Source organism: Chiloscyllium punctatum, chromosome 15 (assembly GCF_047496795.1).
Source record: "Chiloscyllium punctatum isolate Juve2018m chromosome 15, sChiPun1.3, whole genome shotgun sequence".
In the NCBI taxonomy this organism is placed as follows: domain Eukaryota; kingdom Metazoa; phylum Chordata; class Chondrichthyes; order Orectolobiformes; family Hemiscylliidae; genus Chiloscyllium; species Chiloscyllium punctatum.
This window is the reverse complement of record NC_092753.1, coordinates 2394912-2416913: the sequence shown is the minus strand read 5'-3', so window position 1 is coordinate 2416913 and position 22002 is coordinate 2394912. Positions and strand designations below refer to the sequence as shown.

The 22002-nt window shown below is 40.0% G+C and overlaps 1 protein-coding gene across 5 annotated transcripts in view; it reads left to right on the top strand.

Annotated features, from left to right (window-relative positions):
• LOC140485981 (polycomb protein SCMH1-like) overlaps positions 1–22002 on the top strand; it is a 116701-nt gene that overhangs the window by 44859 nt on the left and 49840 nt on the right. For all 5 annotated transcript variants that reach the window (XM_072584464.1, XM_072584460.1, XM_072584461.1 and 2 more), the window contains 4 exons: positions 5722–5790; positions 14529–14599; positions 18688–18922; positions 20711–20799. In XM_072584464.1, the coding sequence (XP_072440565.1) occupies positions 5722–5790; positions 14529–14599; positions 18688–18922; positions 20711–20799 (464 nt within the window). The remainder of the gene's footprint in view (positions 1–5721; positions 5791–14528; positions 14600–18687; positions 18923–20710; positions 20800–22002) is intronic.

Below are 22002 nucleotides of genomic sequence, written 5' to 3'. Positions count from 1 at the left end.
TGGAGGGATCAGTGACCGGGGGCACAGATTTATGGTAAGGATCAGGAGATTTAGATGGCATGTGAGGAAGTCTTTTTGACTCTGAGGTTGGTGGGAAGCTGGAAATCACTGCATTTAATGGTATTAAAAGCAGATACCTTTGGAACTTTCAGTAAGTGTTTAGGTGTGCACTTGTGATACTAAGGCATACAAAGTTTTGAGCCAAGTGCTGGAAGATGAAATTAGAATAGTTTGGGGGTTGTTTTCAACTAGTGCAGACTCGGTGCCTTTTCCTGTGCTGTTGACCTCTGATTTTGGCACGTTCCGAATGGGCCTTGGTGCCATTGATGTGAAAGTTGCAGGATGCCCATGGATTTTCTCCTTTCTTGATGTGCTTTGTGGATAGATGTGTGGAAGGGGAGTGTGTACAACTCAGTCTCAGAATTCAAACACACTCTCCCTCTCTCTCGTCATCCATTCTTCCCCCTCTATCTCCTTCTCATTTACTCCTCTCTTCACATGCAAGCTCCTCATAGCCCTGAAAGTTGAGACATGCAGCCACCTTGATTATTCTTTTTCAGTGGCCCTGCATCAAAGTGAGGGTCTTGTATTCAGCCTGACTTGCTTGCCATGTGGAGGTCTCTGCCCCATAGTCAAAATCCAGTGAATGCCCAATCCTTGAACCCTCTAAGAGAAAAGCAGACTCTCTGCTGCTGCTCATGCTGTAAAGGCTTAGACTGAGCAATGTTATTCTTTTTTGCACAACTTTGTTCTTTGTTTCCTGTGTTTGCTGCTGATTAGTTTACTAACGTTCTCAGCAGAGAAATGGCATTGGATTGGAGGAGCATCTCTTTGCAGTATCTTTTAGTTATGCTTCATGTATCTAGAAACTGAGTAGCAAGCCAGATAAGACCCTTTTGAGGGTCACCTTTTTTCCTACAAGCCTCATGTTGGCTAAGCCTTGTGAGAAAGTTAGATTAATTGCTGTGTCTAAAGGGAGAGCGATTTTCTTTGTTCCAGTAAAGCTTGAGTATATTTGAAAGGCACTGTGTCTTCATAACTTGGGATGAAATGGAGCTGGTGCCCAACTCGGTTCCAGAAGATATCTGCTCATGCTGCCTCATGTGTTAGTGATATTGAAGAAAGCCAGCTCGTGGTTGCTCTCATGAGCATAATTGGAGTGACTTTACTGCATACACAGAGATGCCAACTAAGATTTTACTTTGTCTCCGTAATTTAACAATTTCACACAAATGACCGTTGTAGTGAGTCTGCTGTACCTCTTCCAAAATTATTTGGTCTTTCATTTCGCCACATTTGTACCACTACAGTATCTTTTAATGATGTATCCATAACATCTGAATCCCATTGCTGCCTCAGAGCTGCATGTATCTTGACATTAGGAAATTATTCTGATTTGTCAGGTGCATGTTCTTGCCTTTCCCAGGATGCAACTCCATCCTCCATAATTTTGCCCACTCACTTTGTCCATCCCATACCCTTTTTTAATTTCCTTTTTCTTTCAGCAAACAGTGCTTTCATGTACTTGAATGTGTAACTCTTTCTTCATCCAAGTCACAAATATAGACAATGAAAAGCTGAGGTACCATTTCCGATACTTGGGAACATCCTTTGTTACATCCAGCCAAAAAGGGCTTACTTTCATAAATTCACATCAATTTTGATTAGCTTGTACTTGTCCAAGTATTCAGTCACACTGCCTCTGATGCATTATAGTAACTTCCTGAAAATTATATAATAAGCTTATAGTTACCAGATGGCTTCATCTTCCTTCCCCCCCCCCCCCCCCAAGTGTAACATTGGAAAATTGCCAATCTAAAAACATTCATGCTTTCTGTTAAATATGCTGTTTGCAAACCTATTCTCTTCAATCTCAGAGTTGGAACTCTTGACTCTGAGTTTTTTTTTGAAGAAGTAATGAAGAGAATTGATGAGGGCAGAGTGGTGGACATGCATGTGACCTTCAGTAAGGTGTTCAACAAAGTTCCACATGGTGGACTGGTTAGACCTCATGGAATACAGGGCAAACTGGATGTAGGTTTGCTCGCAGAGCTGAAAGGTTCTTTCCAGATGTTTCATTACCTTACCTTACTAGGTAACATCTTCAGTGGACCTCATGTTAAGCAATGCTGAAAATTCCTGCTTTCTATTTTTATATTTGGGTTTCTTTTGAGTTGGTGGTGTCATTTCCAGTGGTGAAGTCACTTCCTGTTCCTTTTCTCAGGGGGTGGTAGATGGGGTCCAACTCTGTTGTTGGAATGCCATGCTTCTAGGAATTCTCATGTGTCTTTGTTTGGCTTGTTCTAGGATGGATGTATGGTCCCAGTCGAAGTGGTGTCCTTCCTCATCCGTATGTGAGGATACTAGTGAGAGAGGGTCATGTCTTTTTGTGGCTAGTTGGTGTTCATGTATCCTGGTGGCTAGTTTTCTGCCTGTTTTTCCAATGTAGTGTTTATTACAGTCCTTGTACGGTACTTTGTAAATGACATTAGTTTTGCTCACTGTCTGTACAGGGTCTTTCAAGTTCATGAGCTGCTGTTTTAGTGTGTTGGTGGGTTTGTGGAACAGGAAGTGACTTCACCACAGGAGATGACTTTTCAGACTTGTTCTGGTTACTTTTCAATACATTTCCTGATGAAGAGCTCATCGGATGCTGCCTGACTTGCTGTGCTTTTCCAGCACCACACCTTTTGACTTTTTTCATGTTCCCAAGTTAATTTACTTGTCACTTTCTCTGCCACATAACTTTGTGCCACTTTGTATTTTCTCTCTCTGGCTTCAAACTAGTCAATCTTCCAACATGTATTTCCTCATGAAATTTAAACTGCAGTTATGCCTCAGTTAATTCAACACTCTCTCAGATGCTAACCTTTTATTTCTGCTTCCACAAAGTGTATCGGTAGTTTATTTTAATTGTCTCTGAAAACTGCAAACCACACAAGGTTTTAGTGCAAACTGCAACTAAAAGTCTGCCCCAGTTAACCTGTAGAAAAATTGTAAACCAGATAACTATCCTAAGCTCCACCCATCTTGAAAACTGTATGACCTGTTCTGGGATGTCTTCAAGTGACACTTCAATTAATGTCCCTGATTTAACATTTCTTCTTTGATCAGTCAACATAAATTAAGCAAGCTAAGACAAAATGTCACTTGTTGAACAAGGAGACTTAGATTCAAGTCTCACCTGCTCCAGAGGTGTGTAGTAACACCTCTGAACAGGTCATTGAGAAAAAAATCCCAAAGTATAACCTAATCATGTCCACTTTCAATCAGCCATCATGAAAAGAATGGTTAAAAAAGAACAGATGTAAGCTATTTAGCCCTTTTAAACCTGCTCTGCCATTCAGTGAAATGGTGCAAAATCATGCACTTTAACACCCTATTCCAGCTCTATTCCCATATCCCTATCTTTTTAAACTGTATAAATCTCTTTTTTTCATTCTTGAATGTACTCCACAACTGAACCTCAATAGCTGTGTCAGATTTTCAATGATTCACCATTTCTCATTTCTTCTCCTCTCAATCCCAAGTAGCCTGCTGCTTTTCCACAGTCGTTGTTTGCTGGTCTTGCCCCTTCCAGCTGGGTAAAGAACCCTTCTTGCTTCTACCCTGTCAAGCCTTGTATGAATTTTGCATGTTTCAATAAGATCACTTGTATCTCATTGATTCTTCTGATTTCTGAGAGTAAATCCTGATCAGTTATAATCATTAATCATGAGCCAGTTGTAGAAACACACAAAATAGGGATAGGAGGGAGCCATTTGACCCATCAGGCCTACTCTGTTATTCAACATGAACACCATCTTCCCATACTCTCTACATACCTCTGGGTACCTTTAGTCTGTATAAATCTATTTCTCGAATATATTCAGTGACTTGGCCTCCATCCCTTCTGAGAAAAGGTGTTTTTCATTATCTAAGTCTAAACTGGCTTATTGCACATCCTGAGATTGAAACTCCTTAGTACGGACATCCCCCAGAAAGGGAAATACATCCCCGACCCTGTCAGAGTTTATGTAAAAGAGATTTCCTTTCATTCTTTTAAATTTATAGGGCCAGTCGTGCCAATGTCTCCTTGTCACAGACCTGTCATCATGTAATGCCGTAAACTTTGTGTCCTCAGCAAATTTGAATATATGACTGTGTCTATGTATTATTCAAGTCATTAAAAAGTAACAACAACTGTGGAAATGTGAATCAAAAACAAAAATTGTTCAAAAAATTCAGCATATCTGGCAGCATCTGTGGAGAAAAATCAGAGTTAACGTTTCATATCCAGTGACCCTTCAAAACGGTTCTTGTGGGACAGCAATTTGAATAGCTTCCTGTAATTGCTATTTTCTGTTGCCTGCCATTTAACCAAATTCCCAGCCCATATGCAGTAATCTGTTTATTTCTATGCGCTTGTACCTTAGTTAAGTCTCTTGTGTGGGATTTTATCAAATGCCTTCTGGAAGTCCATATAAGCAACATTTATAGACATTCCTCTGTCCACTACCTTAGCCACCTCTTCAGAAATTTCAATAGTATTTGTGAGGCATGATTGACTTGTTATGAATTCATGCTGGTTGTCCTTGATTAATTAAACATTTTCAAGCTTTTCAGTTATACCATCCTTGATTATAGACTCCAATAATTTCCCCACCACAGATGTTAGGCTACTTGGTCTGTAATTCCTTGGTTTTTCCCTTTCCACCCTTCTTAAAAAGTGAAGTGACATGAAATTTTCCAATCCAGAGGGATAACCCCCAAATTGAGGAAAGTCTGAAACATTATAGTTAGGGCTCAACAATGTGCTCTTCTGCTCCCTTTAACACCCTCAGAAGGAAAGTGTCAGTAATTTGTCACTCTTTAATTCCATTAATTTAATGTTTTATTTGTTAATTTTATTCTGTTCTTGTCCCTGATCTTAGGACTTTTTCTTAGGACTTCAGGCAAGCTATTCTCCTTTTTCTACTGTAAATGCTGAGGCAACATCTACTTCTGTGTTCCCACTTAGTCTTTAGTGTGCTGACATTGCTCCTGACCACTGCCTTCCCTTTATGTAACTATTGAATTTTGTTTTATTGATTCTTGATTTCCCTGCAAGTTTTCTCTCATTATCTCCTTTAGTAACTCTTAAAAGCTTATTTATGGCCCTTTTCTTGTCTGTCTTTCCCATTCAGCAGAAACAGTGCTATTTCTTGAATTTATGTCAGCTCTTTTAGTTTTATTCTGTCTCTTAGCTCTTTAATTATCCATGGCTCTGAAATGGAGCATTCCCCCATGTACCCTTGTTGAATCTAGCACATATTGCTTTAGGAAACTATCACGGACACACTCCAGAAATGCTTTACCTTTCTGACAGGTGCTTGTCTACCTCTCCCAATTTATGTTAAAAGCTAGCCACCTTCACGGCCCCCCTCATTAATCCTGCTTTGCCTGAACTTCATACCCCATTGCCAAATTTCAGCATTTATACAATCCAGCCCATCAGAGCTGCTACCAGAGAATTTATATATGACACCTATGTCAGTTTTAGATCCTTTGCTAATCCAACGTTACATCCACATATTTTCCACTGGATGCTTTCCCTTTAATAACCATTTTAAATTTAATACATGGATTTTTGAAGAAGATACAAGTAATTGTTTTGAAGCTAATCTCTCTAGTAGTATGAAGAACTTATTCATGCATTGTACCAATAATTAATGTACCTAAAGCACCATGTTTGCACTTTAGATCCAAAAGAAAATCGAAAAGAAAAAACTGGGAAGAGCCAAGTATCAAATAATCCTCTTAAGAGCAACGGTAAGTAACTTTTGTGTTGTGTTAGGTTTTTCTTGTACAAAATTGAACAGTATCTGATTTGATTTATTTCTTAAACCACTAAAACATGTGCTGGTATCTCAAGTGCTCATGCCACACAAACGCAGGTGCATATATTTTGTTTCTGCAAGTTACATTATTGTAAGTGGCTTAAATATGCTTTCTATTTAACATTGGAACCATCTTCAAATATTTTTTCTTTATTTTGTAAACATGTTTTGCAATTCTGTAGTCGTAAATGTACTGTACCAGCATTATTTTTAAAAAGAAATTTTTTGGGTTTACTTTATAAAAATAATTTGCCATGTAATATAGTAGAATTCGGTTGGACTTCGTTGATGAATTTGACCCCCTTTCTTTCAATATGAGAAAGCTCTGATGTAAGCAGTGGGCCAGCATAAGGTTTTTTTTTTCACTTTTTCCACTTGTAAATTTATTGTGTAAAATACTTCTAATCTAACCTACTTAAAACAACCAAAAATGGCAATATTCATCACTGTGTGTACTCTGTGTGATGCATTTATTTTACTAATTAACTTGATGTAGAAACCAATTAGTATGGTGCCAAATTCATCTTTTAAGGATTCCATTGGAAATAATTTCTAAGTGTGCCCATAGAAAATTGATAGTCTCACAAATATCAATTTTTAAAAATCATGCAGAATGAAATTGTATCTTGGTACTCAAAGATATAAAAATAAACTCACTGAAATAAAATTCATTTAAAAGTCATCACTATTTCCAACTTTTAAATTGTGTAGTTTTCTGACATTCATATGTGACTGCTTTAGGTTTTAACTTGTTATGTCCTCCTTTCTCCTTGGCAGGAGGTGTTGGAACTTTGTGGGTGAGGGAGTCAGGGACACTCAGAGCACAAAGTTGGTGGGGTGTTCTACATCCTTGTTGTTATTGGCATGCTCTTCAGTTTTATTGTCCTGAACTTGATCTGCTTTTCCAGCATTTTCAGGTTATGATTTTGTTTTGCTATACCGCTCACCACTTCAGATTGATTGTTTGCCCCAATCGTGCCTTTTTGGTTATGATTCCTGTTGTCTTGTGATAATGTCACTTCATCCATCTTAAGAGCTCGCAAATCTTTATATCGTCTTTTATATCGTGTGCAAGCGTTTATCTATTACATGTTTTTTACATGTCCATTTATAATTCTCCAAGTCTGATAATGGGTCTAAATATTTTTTCCTTGCACTCTACTCGACAGGCCTAATGAATTGTTCCAGCAGTTTCTGTTCTTTGCATTCCTGCTTTGACTAGGTTGTACATCACCAAACTTTTCACCAAACTTTATTGTGCTAAACTTTTGTTTTCTCCACTCCTGTACTACTGAGACTGATATACAATTACATAAATGACTCATGGTGAGGAAGTTTAAAGGTTTATACCTGTTATGTACAGGCAGGATCTTTCAAACCTACCATTCTCTGTGAATTGGTAACAACTGAGCAGGAATGTTTGTGCTTAAAAATGCAACATATGAAAACGTTTTTCCTGAACCTTTAATTAGTGATGCATTTCATCTTTCAACAGTTTTCATTAATTTATTTTTGCAATTCACATGACATTTCTGAACCTGCAATGTTTTCAAAAATTTACTTTTTGGGAATTGAGCATCTCTGTCAAGTCAACATTAGTTGGCCAAACCTAATTGTCCTTGAATAGAGTAGTGAGTTGTTGTCTTGAGCTATTGCAATCTCTAGTTGCAGTTTATCCACAGTGATATTGGAAAGGGAGTTTAATGATTTTTGAACCATTGATGAAGAACTTTTAGGTCATAGTGTTCATGTGTGTCTTCTCCTTGTTGAAAGCTTTTGTGGCTTTGGAAGGTCATCTCGAAGAAACCTTGGCAAGATGTTGTACTCCACCTTGTAGATGTTTACTGTATGTTGGTTATGGAGGTGTGGTCGTCATGTTACAGGTCTCCAGTCAGGCTAGTTTTCTGGATTCGATTCTCACCACAGTAGATGATGAATTTTAGATTCTGTGAACTCTCTACAGATACTGTCAGACCTGCTGAATTTCTCCACCATGTTTTTTTTTGTTTAAAACATGTAGAGGAGAAAGTTTTTAGTTTTAGATTTTAACTTAATTGTTTTTACATGGAATCTGATTCATTTGTTAAAATTTAGAATGCAGTAGTTTTTGTTCAGGTGAGTTCAAAATTTAACTGGTGTTTTTGAGTTTGATTTTCTTTAGAATAGGAAGTCAGTAAATAGAACACTGGTGCCCTCCAATGGTGTAATCTTGTCATTAGATGACTGTGAGAATGCTGTAGTTGTAATAAATTCATGACTGCATTGCGTGGATGTTGGATTTCTAATAACAGGAATACAAGGAATTGTGTTACTTCATGAGTTGGCAGAAGTAAATTTCTTCAGGCTGCAGCCTTGTTCTTAGCAGAATTTTGAATTTGACTTCAGTTACTCAAGTTGGATACAAAACAATTCCTTTACCATAACTACCAAACTACTTGCTTTTAATTTCAGGATAGCTGACTTTAAATAACTCTCACACTGGGTGCTGGGTTTACAAAATGCTTTTCTTCCAACATTGTCTTGTAACCCTTCTCCCTCTTTTTTTTGTGTTATATATTTACTTCAGGATCACAATAACTGTGCTGACATCCAAAGTCTGGTCCAGCGATAGACTAGGCCTAGAGACCTGCCAATTGTGCAGATTAGATATTTGTTAGATATTTATCCACATAATGAGCCCAGCAGTGGAAGCTGTCTAGTAATGTGCAGGTGCTTTATGGATAAACTGTAGTTTAGTACAAGCACAAGTTTTACTCTTCCTTTCCTTATTTTCTGCCTATCCAGAATTTGCTCTGTTGGGCAGGATAAATCGTTAATATGCCAGGCACCAGATTGCTATCCTTCCAACTTAGACATGGTTGGGGATTCCCCAGAAGAACAAGGCAAGTGCCACAAGCCTGGCCTTAAAGCGTGCCTGAAGATGACAAATACCCCTGCTGATATATAGGGAACCTTGGTTTGTGACTGACCAGAATGTACCAGGTTTGTTCATGAAGGCACCAAATATATTGAGAGATGGTGGTATCGTGGTGATATCCTGAGGATATGGGTTTAAATCCTACCATGGCAGCTGGGGAAATTTAAATTCAGTTAACTCAATCTGAAATTAAAGTCTAGTCTCAGTAATGCTGAAATTATTATTGATCTCATGAAATCCCATCTGGGGTTCGTTAACATCCCTTAGGGAAGCAAACTGTCGTCCTTACATGTTCTGGCCTATTTGTGACTCCTGATCCACAGCTTTCGGTTTCACTCTGTACTGGCAGGTCCATGCATGTTTTGACCGATACATTGTTATGGACCAGACCGGACCCCCTCAATATATTTTTAAAGAAGGTAGCCTAGACCTTAACATTTTCTTATTTTTAAAGGTAGATGTGAAGTGCTGTATTCCATATGTGACTGATTAAACTACTTGACGTTGAAGCAAACCACAATTTATTTATACAGCTATATAGTTAAAATACAAACAAAGGAAAGAGGAATTCATAATAACTATCTGAAAACCTGAGTATTTGCATTTGACTTGAATCATTTGGTGATAATGTGATGTCTGCTGAGAATCCAGACATTTGGGTAACACAGTAGATTTGTTGGCATGTCCACTTGTGACTCTGAGCAGGGAAGAATTGGGAGCAATAGCCCCATCTTCCATTCCTAGGCTCACTTCACACAAAGTCTTAAGTAGAATTCTTGCCAAATAAATCACTCATATCAAGCAACTCTCATCGGATTTCATAAAATTTCTAGTTCCCTATTCTGAAGAATTACTGTCTGAGCTGAGATGCCCATTTCAAAAATAGGCTACATTACAAAATCTGTTGGGCGTTTATGAGGCCTTTAAAAATTTTACATCGAGGATTTCAAATTCATAAAATTCTTACCTAACTTTGAACTTGCTACGTACAATATTATCTATGTTGCGATCCTATCCAGGCAGTTGGCTTCTATCTCTTGAACTAAAGTATTGTTCAGCCACATTATGTGTTAGTGTCAGTGAGATTCCCAGTTTGTTTCAAGCTGCCACTACAAAATACTGGCCTCTTACTTTCTATTGTTTTCATATAGTTTTATAAATGGTGTTGGATAGACTGTTAGGTCTGAAGGCTTCTAAGTCCCCTGGACCTGATGGTCTGCATCCCAGGGTACTTCAGAAGGTGGCTCTAGAAATCGTGGATGCATTGGTAATAGTTTTCCACTTTTCTATAGATTCGGGAACGCTTCCTGTGAATTGGAGGGTTGCTAATGTTGCCCTACTTTTCAAGAAAGGAGGGAAGAAAGAAAACAGGGAATTATAGACTGGTTTGCCTGAAGTCAGTGGTGGGAAAGATGCTGGAGTCAATTATAAAAGATGAAATAACGACCCATTTTGATAGCAGTAGCAGGATAGGTCAGAGTCCGTATGGATTTTCGAAGGGGAAATTGCACTTGACTAATCTTGTGGAACTTTTCGAGGATATAACTATGAGGATGGACAAGGGAGAGCCAGTGGATGTAATGTACCTGGACTTTCAGACCGCCTTTGATAAAGTCCCATATAGGAGATTAGTGAGCAAAATTAGGGCACATGGTATAGGGCGCAAAATACTGACGTGGATTGAAAATTGGCTGGCTGGCAGGAAGCAAAGAAGTGATAAATGGGTTTGGATCCCTTTCGGAATGGCAGGCGGTGACCAGTGGGGTAGTACAAGGTTCAGTGCTGGAACCGCAGCTGTTTACAATATACATTAATGATATACATAAAAGTATTAAAAGTAATATTAGCAAACTTGCTGATGACACAAAGCTGGGTGACAGGGTGAAATGTGAGGAGGATGTTATGATAGTACAGGGTGACTTGGACAGGCTAGGTGAGTGGACAGATGCATGGCAGATGCAGTTTAATGTGGATAAATATGTGGTTATCCACTTTGGCAAGAACAGGAAGGCAGATTACTATCTAAATGAAGTCAAGTTAGGTAAAGGGGAAGTACAACGTGCTCTAGGTGTTCTTGTGCATCAGTCAATGAAAACAAGCATGCAGCAGGCAGTGAAGAAAGCTAATGGCATGCTGGCTTTCATAACAAGAGGAATTGGGAGTATAGGAGCAAAAAGGTCTTTCTGCAGCTGTACAGGGCCCTGATGAAACCACACCTGGAGTATTGTGTGCAGTTTTGGTCTCCTAATTTGAGGAAGGACATTCTGGCTATTGAGGGAGTGCAGCGTAGGTTCACGAGGTCAATTTCCAGAACTATCATATGTTGAAAAATTGGAGTGGCTGGGCTTTTATACACTTGAGTTTCGAAGGATGAGAGGGGATCTGATTGAGATGTATAAGATTATTAAAGGATTGCACATTCTGGAGGCAGGAAGCATGTTTCCACTTTGTGGGCGGCACGGTGGCACAGTGGTTAGCACTGCTGCCTTACAGCGCCAGAGACCCAGGTTCAATTCCCGCCTCAGGCGACTCTCTGTGTGGAGTTTGCACGTTCTCCCCGTGTCTGCGTGGGTTTCCTCCGGGTGCTCCAGTTTCCTCCCACAATCCAAAAATGTGCAGGTTAGGTGAATTGGCCATGCTAAATTGCCCGTAGTGTTAGGTGACGGGGTAAATGTAGGGGAATGGGTCTGGGTGGGTACGCTTCGGCAGGTCGGTGTGGACTTGGGCCGAAGGGCCTGTTTCCACACAGTAAGTAATCAATTCTAATGGGTGAGTCCAGAACCAGAGGACACAGTTTAAAAATAAGGCGTAAGCCATTTAGAATAGAGTTGAGGAGAAACTTCTTCACCCAGAGAGTGGTTGATATATGGAAGTCTCTGCCCCAGAAGGCAGTGGAGGCCAAGTCTCTCCATACTGTCAAGAAAGAGATGGATGGAGCTCTTAGAGGTATTGGAATCAATGGTTTTGGGGATAAGGCAGGAAAGGGATAATGATTGTGGATGATCAGCCATGATTATAATGAATGATGGTGCTGGCCTGAAGGGCCGAATGGCCTGCTCCTATACCTATTATCTATTGTCTAATTGCTTATGGATACATAGAAACAGGGCAAAGCCATTCAACCCCTCGAGTCTGTTGCATCATTCAGTGAGATCATGGTTGATCTATAGCCTAACTTCATATTCCTGACTTTGGCCCATGTCCCTTAACTTTCTGTTAAGCAAAGTCGGTACCTATTTCGGATTCAAAATTAACAACTGATTCTATATCCATTGCTGTTTTATGAAAGGGAGTTCCAAGCATCTTACCACCCTTTGTGCATAGAAGTGCTTCCTAACGTGTCTCCTGAATGATTTAGTCCAAATTCACAAACAATGCCCTCCCAGAATTTCCAACAAGTGGAAAGAATTTATCTTTATCCTGCCTTTTCCTGTCAATATTTTGAAGATTTCCATCCGATCAAATAGGCCTAATTTGGGCAATCTCTCCTCAAACCTAACTGCTGAAGTAGTTCTTATGATTTTTGTAAACCTGTGTTGTACTCCTGTGAGGCAAATGTATTTTTCCGAAGGTGTAATGCCCAGATTTGCTCACAGTAAACCCCTTGTGGGGTTTATCAGAGGTTGAGTATAACAGCAGCATAACTTCTGCATCCTTGTACTCAAGTCCTTTAGATATATTCATCACACTTTCTCTACATCCAAATGTTGATGGAACCTCAGTTTGTTATTTTGTAACTGACAAAAAAAACAATGTAACGAGTATCTGTCTTGAACCTAGGTTTCATTGAGAAGCTTTAGCTGCATCCCATCAAAAAATTAACTTGCAGTATTTGGAAATGCCCATCTGAAAGTCCTTCTGTCTAAATTTGCTGTGCTATCTGTCTTTATATAAGGATCACAGAATCCAGTAAAATGCTAGATGCCTGACTTAACTAGCTATCGGATTCAGGTTCATCCCAGTTTTTTCCCTGCATAATTGGGCATGTTGGAGATGTGGTGGGTTTGTGTAACATTCCTGTTGACATTTATATGCGGCTGATGAATTTCGGTCTTTTATGAAACTGATGTTGAAAAGGAGCCACAAACCATAAAACAAGAATGGCAAATCCTTGTTAACACCACACATTATTACTGCTCTTGGGAGTGTGATTCACCACTCATGACACTGTGCTATTAACTACTTTTGCGGACACTTGTTTTGGCATTCTAAAAGTTTGCAACATGTAATGCCCTGTTTAGCCTCAGTTGTTTGGATTTTGAGCAAAACTGAATTTTGTTAAGTATCGGAAAAGAATAATGCATTTGGAATATGGTGAAAGATCAAAGTATACTATTATTTCGAAACTTAAGGCTCTGTGTGGAAGATAAATGGATTTTAATTTTCAATTCTATGAAGATCTGTGTTTCTTTTAAATTTAAAGTTTATTTTGAACATTGAACTCCAGATAACATTTCTACAAAATTGTATGATTTCAGCAAATGATTGATAAGCTCCTGAGCAGATTCTTGCTTGCAAACACTTCAGCAATTGAGAGTATAGGGTGTTTGATTGTCAGAAACTGCTTTATTCAGAATGACTATTAGTGGTGCTATTCATCTAGTCCTTGCCAAAACAGCAAAATGTTCTGAGGAGAAAACTCCAGAAACTGAGAGGAAGATACCCTGTACGGCTGTTCAAGATGTGAGTTTCAGCAATAATAGTAACTGAGTTAACTGTTAAAGGTCTCTGGAAGCAACTTTATTTGAAGTGAATAGTGTTGGGTGACTGAATTTTGGAATCTCAGAATTGTTATGGCATGAAATGGTGATGGAGGTAGGTTCAAGAGAGGCATTCCAGGTAGGCAGTGATGGTTATTTGAAAAGTGTGCAGGGGAAACAGGAAAAAGCAGGAGATAAACACAAGGTAATGGAACTGGTGCAGACATAATGGGCTGAATAGCCTCCTTCTATGCCATAACAATTCTGAGATTCCAAAATTCAGTCACCCAACACTATTCACTTCAAATAAAGTTGCTTCCAGAGACCTTTAACAGTTAACTCAGTTACTATTATTGCTGAAACTCACGGCTTGAACAGCCGTACAGGGTATCTTCCATCGCCCTTGGTTTATTTTCCCGTCACATTAAATCTATGCCATCTTGTTCTTTTCTTTCTTTTATTAACGGGAACAGCTTCTGTTCAGTTCCTTTTTGGACAGATGAGAATTTTCTTCATCAAGACAGTGGTGAGCCTGTGGAGTTCACTACCACAGAAAGCTGTTGAGGCCAAAGCATTATGTATCCCAGAGGAGCTGGGTATAGCATTTTGTGGCTGAAGGGGTCAAAAGATACAGGGGAAAAGCAGGAGTAGGTTATGAAGTTGGATGATCAGCCATGGTCATAGTGAATGGCGAAGCAGGCCCAAAGGGCTGAACATCCTCCTCCTCCTCCTTTTTCTATGCGATCACTTAGTTTCGTGAAAAGATTTGATGCCCTGCATAATAGCTTAAGAGTCATGAATTTTTTTTTTGTCTTAATTTAAAGAATGATAATTTGGTGTGGTTTATTGAAAATGTCTTATCAAGCCAACTGTGGAATTTAATTGCCTTTGTTGTGTATATTCAATAAGTGACAGTAACCAAAACCCCATGAAGCAAAGCAGAATAAATATTCCTTTGTTATTTGTGTGATTCTAGTATGACCATGAGTAGGATTACTGGCTGTGAAATGGTTCGATTAAATGACTTACTAAACTGTTTCTTGTTAATCACAGAACATTTTAACTGGGATGAGTACTTAAAGGAAAATGGAGAAGTCCCTGCTCCTTCACATTGTTTTAAACAGGCAAGTAACCACAAACTGAATTTGGAATTGCAATCAGTTTGACACAATTTCATCATGACACGTTTCTGATGTGCATCTGCATGAAGTTATTAGTTTAAATGACAAGAATAGTACTGTTGAAAATATGAGCTTAATTGGCTACATAGCGTGTATCCTCATATTCACATATTCCTAAAATAGAGCTGGACCAGGGATACGTTCTGTGGATGTCATATAATGTCCATAATGTCCCTTACCCCCGCCTCTAATGTCCAACTTTGGCAGTATTCGACAATGCCAGAAACATGCATGGCAGCTTGAGCGTGTTATTTATACTCGCAAACAATGTGAAGGTCTGAGCTCAAATTGGAGTAACTGTTTATTTTTTCCCATTCGAGGACACCTTGTTTCTACTTAATCTTTCAAACTGTACTTTGGAAGTTTAATATGATTTTTCTTGTTTCCAGTTGCAAGTTGAGTGGTTCTTGATTGTTCAGCATTAATCACTGTTAAAATATTTCTTGTTTGTTCTAACTTTGAGGGTGGGAGAGCATTGCTCATACAGTTGGTGTGGGTTTAACCTAGGTTTGCAGGGTTAAGGGCTATGGAATAGAGATACAATAGGGGGTGATGTGCAGACAGAGGAAAAAGCAAAGTTGGTTTAGAAGGCATTGTGAATATGGTCAAATTAAGGCTGTCAAAGGGGGGTCGTATTTATTTTGAAGTAAGGAACCTTGCAGCTGGGTTGAGGGTATTGATTAACACTTGGGAATGTGATATCATGAGTATCATAGAGACATAGTTGAGGGAGGGACAGGATTAGCAGCTCTATATTCTAGAGTATGAAATCTTGAGAAGAAACAGAAGGGGTGTAAATGAGGTAATGTAACCTTGATCAAGATGTCAATTACTGCAGTAGGGATGGATGGCATCTTAGGTTCTTTAAAAAGGCTCTTAAAGTAAGGCTGTGGAATTAGTTTTTATTGTCACATACTGAACGAGTGTAGTGAACAGTTTATACGTCACCATTTAGTGTCATCTTGGGTGCAAAGGTATGTACGTACTGCTTCTATAGTTACACAATCTTAGAAAATAGAGAAATAAAATGTCCAGCATTGCAGAAGTAAAACTTCTGAACCACAACCTTCCAATCCATGGTACTACACTGGTACCTAGCCTCCAGACTGCATTGGGTTTCACCTCTTGGATCACGAGGCAAGGACACCGCTTTTGACCACTTGCTGGGTCAGGCTGCCATGCCAGGAGGCTGCTAGGTCAGGCTTGTAGGTTGCCATGCCACATCATGCTGGGAGGCTGTTGCACCAGGCCAGGAGGTTACCGCACTAGGCTGGACGTTCACTGTAGCATGTCAAATTGGGAGGCCACTCTGCCAAGAGGCAGCTGCACTAGGCTGGGAAGTGGTAATTATACGCTAGAAAGCTATTATGGGAGGCCGCTGCGTCAGGCTGAGAGGCCACTAAGGGAAGCTGTTGTGCCAGGCTGGGAGGTCTCTAGTCGCTGGAGGCCTGGAGAGAAGAAGAATAAGAAACTTAGAGGAGAAAAGAAGAGGAAGAACAGATAGAGCGGAGGAGCTCTGGCTGGAGCATCCTACTCAGTTGCCATCTCATATTGGCCATATGGGCAGAACTTAAAGAACTTATATACACTTTGTGCATATAATGTAGACAGAGCAAAGTCAAAAGGCAGATATATATACAAATCTCAGATGTGCAAAAGAAAAAAAAGGAATGATCCCAGTAGGAATTGGAATAAGAAAGGTTTCAAAGGCCTCAAAAAAGGCAGAATTCTTGAAAGGTGTCCAGGGGAGTGTATTTTGCAAAAATGTACTTCATTCTTTATATATACATAGTTAATGAAACTTTTTTTACAGTCTTTGTACATGAAGCAAGTAAACACTAGAAATTTGGCAATCCCTGGAGTTGTAAAAGCAAACCAAGGCATTTCTTGGGACATACATTTAGGCACGAGGAGGGTCCGATAACTGAACGGACTCCCATTGTACTTTGGCAGGAAGACCTTATGGTGGTCTTACCTCAACATGCTTTGGTGGCAGCAGCTCCAACTTTTAGTGGTTCCTTCGGCATGTAGTCCTAGACCTTTGGAATGTGCCAGTCTGCACCACTTTGTCGGGGTCAACTCCTTTTCAACTGGAAGGCCAGCAAGTTTCAGGCAGACCAAAATGTATGTTTCACCAAGTTGATGGCGTTCCAGGTGCAGTTCATGTTTGTCAGTGTGCATTCCCGGGAACAGACCATAGAGCACAGAGTCCTGTGTCATGAGCTGCTCGGAATGAACCTCAATTATAAACCATTGTATTTCTCTCCAGACTACCTTTGCAAAGACACATTCCAAAAGGAAATGTGTGACAGAATTATCCTCTCTGCAGCTCTTTTGAGGGCAGCATGTGATGCTGTTGACCGATTGTGTGTACGTGAAGGATCTCGCAGGTAGTGCCATTCTCGCACCAGCCAAGCTATGTCTCAGTGCTTCTCGGAAAATTCAGACCATGAGGTGTTTTGCCAAATGGCTTTGACAGTCTGCTTGGGAATCACCTGACAAGGTCAACCCCCCCCCATCCTTTTCCTGAAGGGTCTCGAGCATGCTTCGTGCTGACCACTGCCAAATGAGGACTTGTGGTCCAAGTTGTTTTATTTCACAAAATGTTTCTATGAGGTACAGGTGTATGGGACAGTCCAACTACTTGGAACATTTTGCGGCAGAGAGGCCCTTCTTTGTAGCACGCATGGGAGGCAGGTAGAACCTCAGTAAGCAGAGGCACTTGGCATTTGGGTAGTACATAGTTGATGCAACCACAAACAAAGGTGGCCATCAGGATGAGGATAGAGTAAGCCCCCTTGCCCAGTGCTTTACATGTGATGTCCCTGTGGACCCAATCCCTCTTTGACCTCTAAATGAAGTATAAGATGGCTTAGGTGACTGCAGTGTCAAGAGTTCGTGGATTGGCACAGGCCTGTGCAATATACAGCAGAAAAACCAAGAGGACCTCACACCTGATCAGATTTTTAAAGCTCAGTTTCAGCCTCACCTTGGTAATATGCTCCTCCCAAGGTTTGGCACATGCCTTGGCCCCTCCGAATCATATACTCAGCACCTTCAAGTAACTTGTCCTGATGGTGAAGGAAATGAAGGATCAGTTGGCTCAGTTCCCAAAGAATGTGACCTCACTGTTACCTCGATTTCCCTTTGCACCTGAGGCCAGTTCGAACTGGTCGCAGATGCTCATGAGACTGCACACTGTCAGCAGAAGATGGCAATGTTATCCATGTCAGGGAGGCTTTGACCTGTGGGCCTCTGTTGCTTCTGTCACACCTCTCAAATTTACATCCTTCCTGATGGACTTGGCAAAAGGCTCGATGCAACACACAAGCAGCATAGAAGAGAGTGGGTTGCTCCGCCTGACTCCTTATCGGATTGGGAAGCTGTCTGGTTCCTACCCATCGATTGAGACTGCACTACTGATGTTGATGTAGTAAAGCAGTTGGATCCAATTGCAGATATAGTCCCCAAAGCCCATTTTGCAGAGTACATCTCTCATGTAGGTGTGCAATATCCTGTCAAAGGCCTCCTCATGGTCCAGGCTGATGAGGCAGGTGCCCACCGCCATCACCCTGCACATACGTGATCGTATCCGTGAGGCTTTAGTTCTTCCTGCCTGGTACAGTGCAAGTTTGGTCTGTAAAATCCAAAGCAGGTGGCGCTCTCCAAAACCTAGCAAAGTGGAAGTGTTAAGCATTGGGTTCAAGGCTGCTTGCGGATGGTAAATCAATTATCTTGCTATGATAACTTGAATTTCTTTTCAGGATTTGGCACTTCTGGATTGCATTGACATGCAGTTTTCTCCAGAGTTTTGAGTGAAAGTTTTCGACTCTTGAACTTTCTTACGGACACTCTTGGTCTGAAACCCTGTTCTGAGGGCTTAGTTGTGAGATATCTTGTGGTAGTTTAACTGTTTTAAGGGTGTTCACAGATAAGTGACTTTGAAATTTGTGTTTAATGGCTTCTTATAGAACTATGCTGAGAAAGATATTTGTTCAAAAAGTGTATTTACGTTGTGCGTTCACTTCCAGCCAAGAACACCACCCACCAATGAGTTCAAAATAGACATGAAACTTGAGGCTCAGGACCCAAGAAATGTTACCTCAATTTGTATAGCTACTGTGGTTGGCATATCTGGAGCAAGGCTACGATTACGATTAGATGGGAGTGACAACAAAAATGACTTCTGGCGATTGGTTGATTCATCAGATATACAACCTATTGGAACTTGTGAGAAAAACAGTGGAATGCTGCAGCCTCCACTTGGTAAGGTTATAAAACTTCTGCTTGAAAGAGAGCGATCTATCTTTGCAAGTTTTGAGAAGATTTGTAGCTCAGGTTGAAGTTTTGGATGAAGGTTGCTCACTGAGCTACAAGGTTCATTTCCAGATGCTTTGTTACCCTACGAGGTAGCATCTTCAGTGGGCCTCAGGCAAAGCACTGCTGAAAATTCCTTCCTGTTCCTTTTCTCAGGGGGTGGTAGATGGGGTCTAACTTGATGTGTTTATTGATAGAGTTCCGGTTGGAATGCCATGCTTCTAAGAATTCTTGTGCATGTCTTTGTTTGGCTTGTCCTAGGATGGATATGTTGTCCCAATCGAAGGATCACATCAAGTGAGATCACATCAAGTGAGACCCCATCCACAACTCCCTGAGAAAAGGAACAGGAAGTGACTTCACCAACCCAAGGAAACCCAAACATATAAATAGAAAGCAGGAATTTTCAGCACTGCTTCACCTGAGGCCCACTGAAGATGTTACCTAGTAGGGTAACAAAATGTCTGGAAATGAACCTTGCAGCTCAGCAAGCAAACCTATATTCAAGATCTATCTTTTAACAAATCTGATAATGTGTATTTCATAAAGCAACCAATCAATATGTTGGTACCACCATTATATGTAAGCCATCTGAAAAGGTTGTTTTTAAAGTGGTTCTGTTTCATGTTAAAGAAATCACCAATGCATGTTGTTTTAAAGGGCTGGAGGCATACCAGTTTCATGGGGTTTCTGTTCACTGCAAGTGATTTGTGCCAAAACTGAATTGACATCAACATTGTTTAGGTTTATCCCAAAATACAAAAAGCACGGATAGCATGAAAATAGCCTTTCCTGAAAAAGAATTGGACATAATTATTTGTGGCATCCTGCAAGTCAGGGTGATGGATGGTTAATAAGAATGAGTATTGGACTTATCTGGGAAGTATCACTTTACATTTCAGTGCACATTATATTATTGTAGTAATAAAAGTTGAGACATATTGCAACAGAGAGGTAATAATTATTTGCATCTCTACTCTAAAACGTAAACCAGATTAGTTCAGAATATGTTGAAATTTACGAAGACATCAACAGGTAAATGTATTTTTTTATGGGGAAGAGAAGATTATTGACAAGATTATGATGCTGGTCTTTAAAATACTGACAAATGTTAAAGAGCCCTTCTTGCCAAGTGTTGAGCTCCTCAGTGTTCTGGAACCATATCCTGACTCAATCGCATGGGCTAGCCAAGGCTTCCCTTCGGATTCATGCTCCAGTTATTTGAAATTCCTGGGCCTTGATGCTTTGGCAAAGACCTTCTTTATTTCAGCATCCACAGGTAAAATGGCATACTGTAGATTGAATTGATGACACTACATCTGCTATCACCAGTTTGAATTATGTCTGGACTGTTGAAGGGGTTTGGCTTCTCTGGGCAATTTGCAAAAGATTCTTTTTTGAGAAAAAAGACCCTTCCAAAAATGTTTTTACTGCTAAAACAGAGGGCACTAACTGTAGAATGTTTTGTCAAGCTCTGAACCTCATCAGAGGCTAGAGGGCATGTAACCGTGTAAATGGCCTTGATCCTAAGTGCAAAATTAATCACAGGTCTACATCCTTGTAAGGGGTAGAACTTCATCCATGCTAAAGATTCATTGGCATTCCAGGTGAAGTTAAAGATCCTATCACTTTATTGGGCATATGAAATGTTTTTTGGAGTGGACCTTTCTGCTACTTCAATGTTGGCTAACTGATTTGTTTGTTTATTTGTTCGTTTTTTTTTTAATGAGTGAACAGGTTTCAGAATGAATGCTTCATCCTGGCCAATGTTTCTGTTGCGAACACTAAATGGAGCAGAAATGGCCCCAGCGTGCATATTTAAGAAGGTAACAAAATCTTTTTAAAAGATTAGCTAAATTTGTGACTTTTTAAAATTATGCTTGGTGCCTCACTGCTTGTTGGATGTTTGTAATAAAGTTCATTTTCTTACTGTGTAACATATCCTCTTAAATAATTAGGCAGCACATGGTCCTGTAAAATAGTGCTTGTCTTGGAAGTTGCCATTCTGTAAAAAAAATTAACTTGTGTTCTTTTGTTTTAGTGATGTGAACATGATGATTAAAGTTACATTGTTATTCCAAGGAAAAACTTGGACTGATTTTACCTTTTAAAAAAACTGATAAACAGTGCAGTAGTGGACAAAAAACCCTTGAAGTCAGAAATTAATTCTGAAAACCTGGCGGGTGTGGGAAAGTTAGGCCAAAGAGCCTGTTTCCATACTGTAGACCTCTATGACTCTCGGAATGTTTCTGTTTGAAGACTTTGACTTGAATCAGTAAATTAAGGTTGATGTTGTGTCGTGCTGAAGCAATGTTTGATTTTGTTTATTCATGGGGACTGTGTGTTACTGGTGATACCAGCGTTTATTGCCCATTCCTAATTGCCTAGAGGGCAATTCAGAGTCAAGCACATCACTGTGGTTCAGGAGTCACATTTAGACAGACGAAGTAAGGACAGCAGGAATACCTTCCTAAATGACATGAATGAACCAGGTAGATTTTTCTGATAATTGAGATGGTTTCATGGTCATCATTAGACCCTGAATTCCAGATTTTTGTTAAAAATTGAACTCCTCTGACAAGCTGGGATTCAAATCTGGGTCCTCAGCACATTACCTGCGTGTCTGGATTAATAGTCTAACAATAACATTGCTAAGTCCTCGCCTCCACCTATGTGCTGCATTGCTAGAGATAACTGTCTCAAATGAGCTAAGAACCTTAGCCTTCAAAGGTGGATATAAAAGATTTGCCAGTATTTGAAAATCAGACATCAACCCTTTGCCACTATTCAATTGGAGAAATGCTGTATCTCCTGCTGTCTCTCACCTCCCAAAAACTGAATAGAAGATAATGATGAGGAGCTTGCTCTTCCAATCCCAGGTTTCTTCTATCCTATATTTGGTATAATTAGCTCGCAGTGAATCCATCAGCAAATGTGTGAGTGAAATAATCTGTGATTTGGTGCAGTCAGATGATCGACAACAGCAATGTCACGGGTAGCCACAGTCACTGGCAACAAGAATTGAGGTT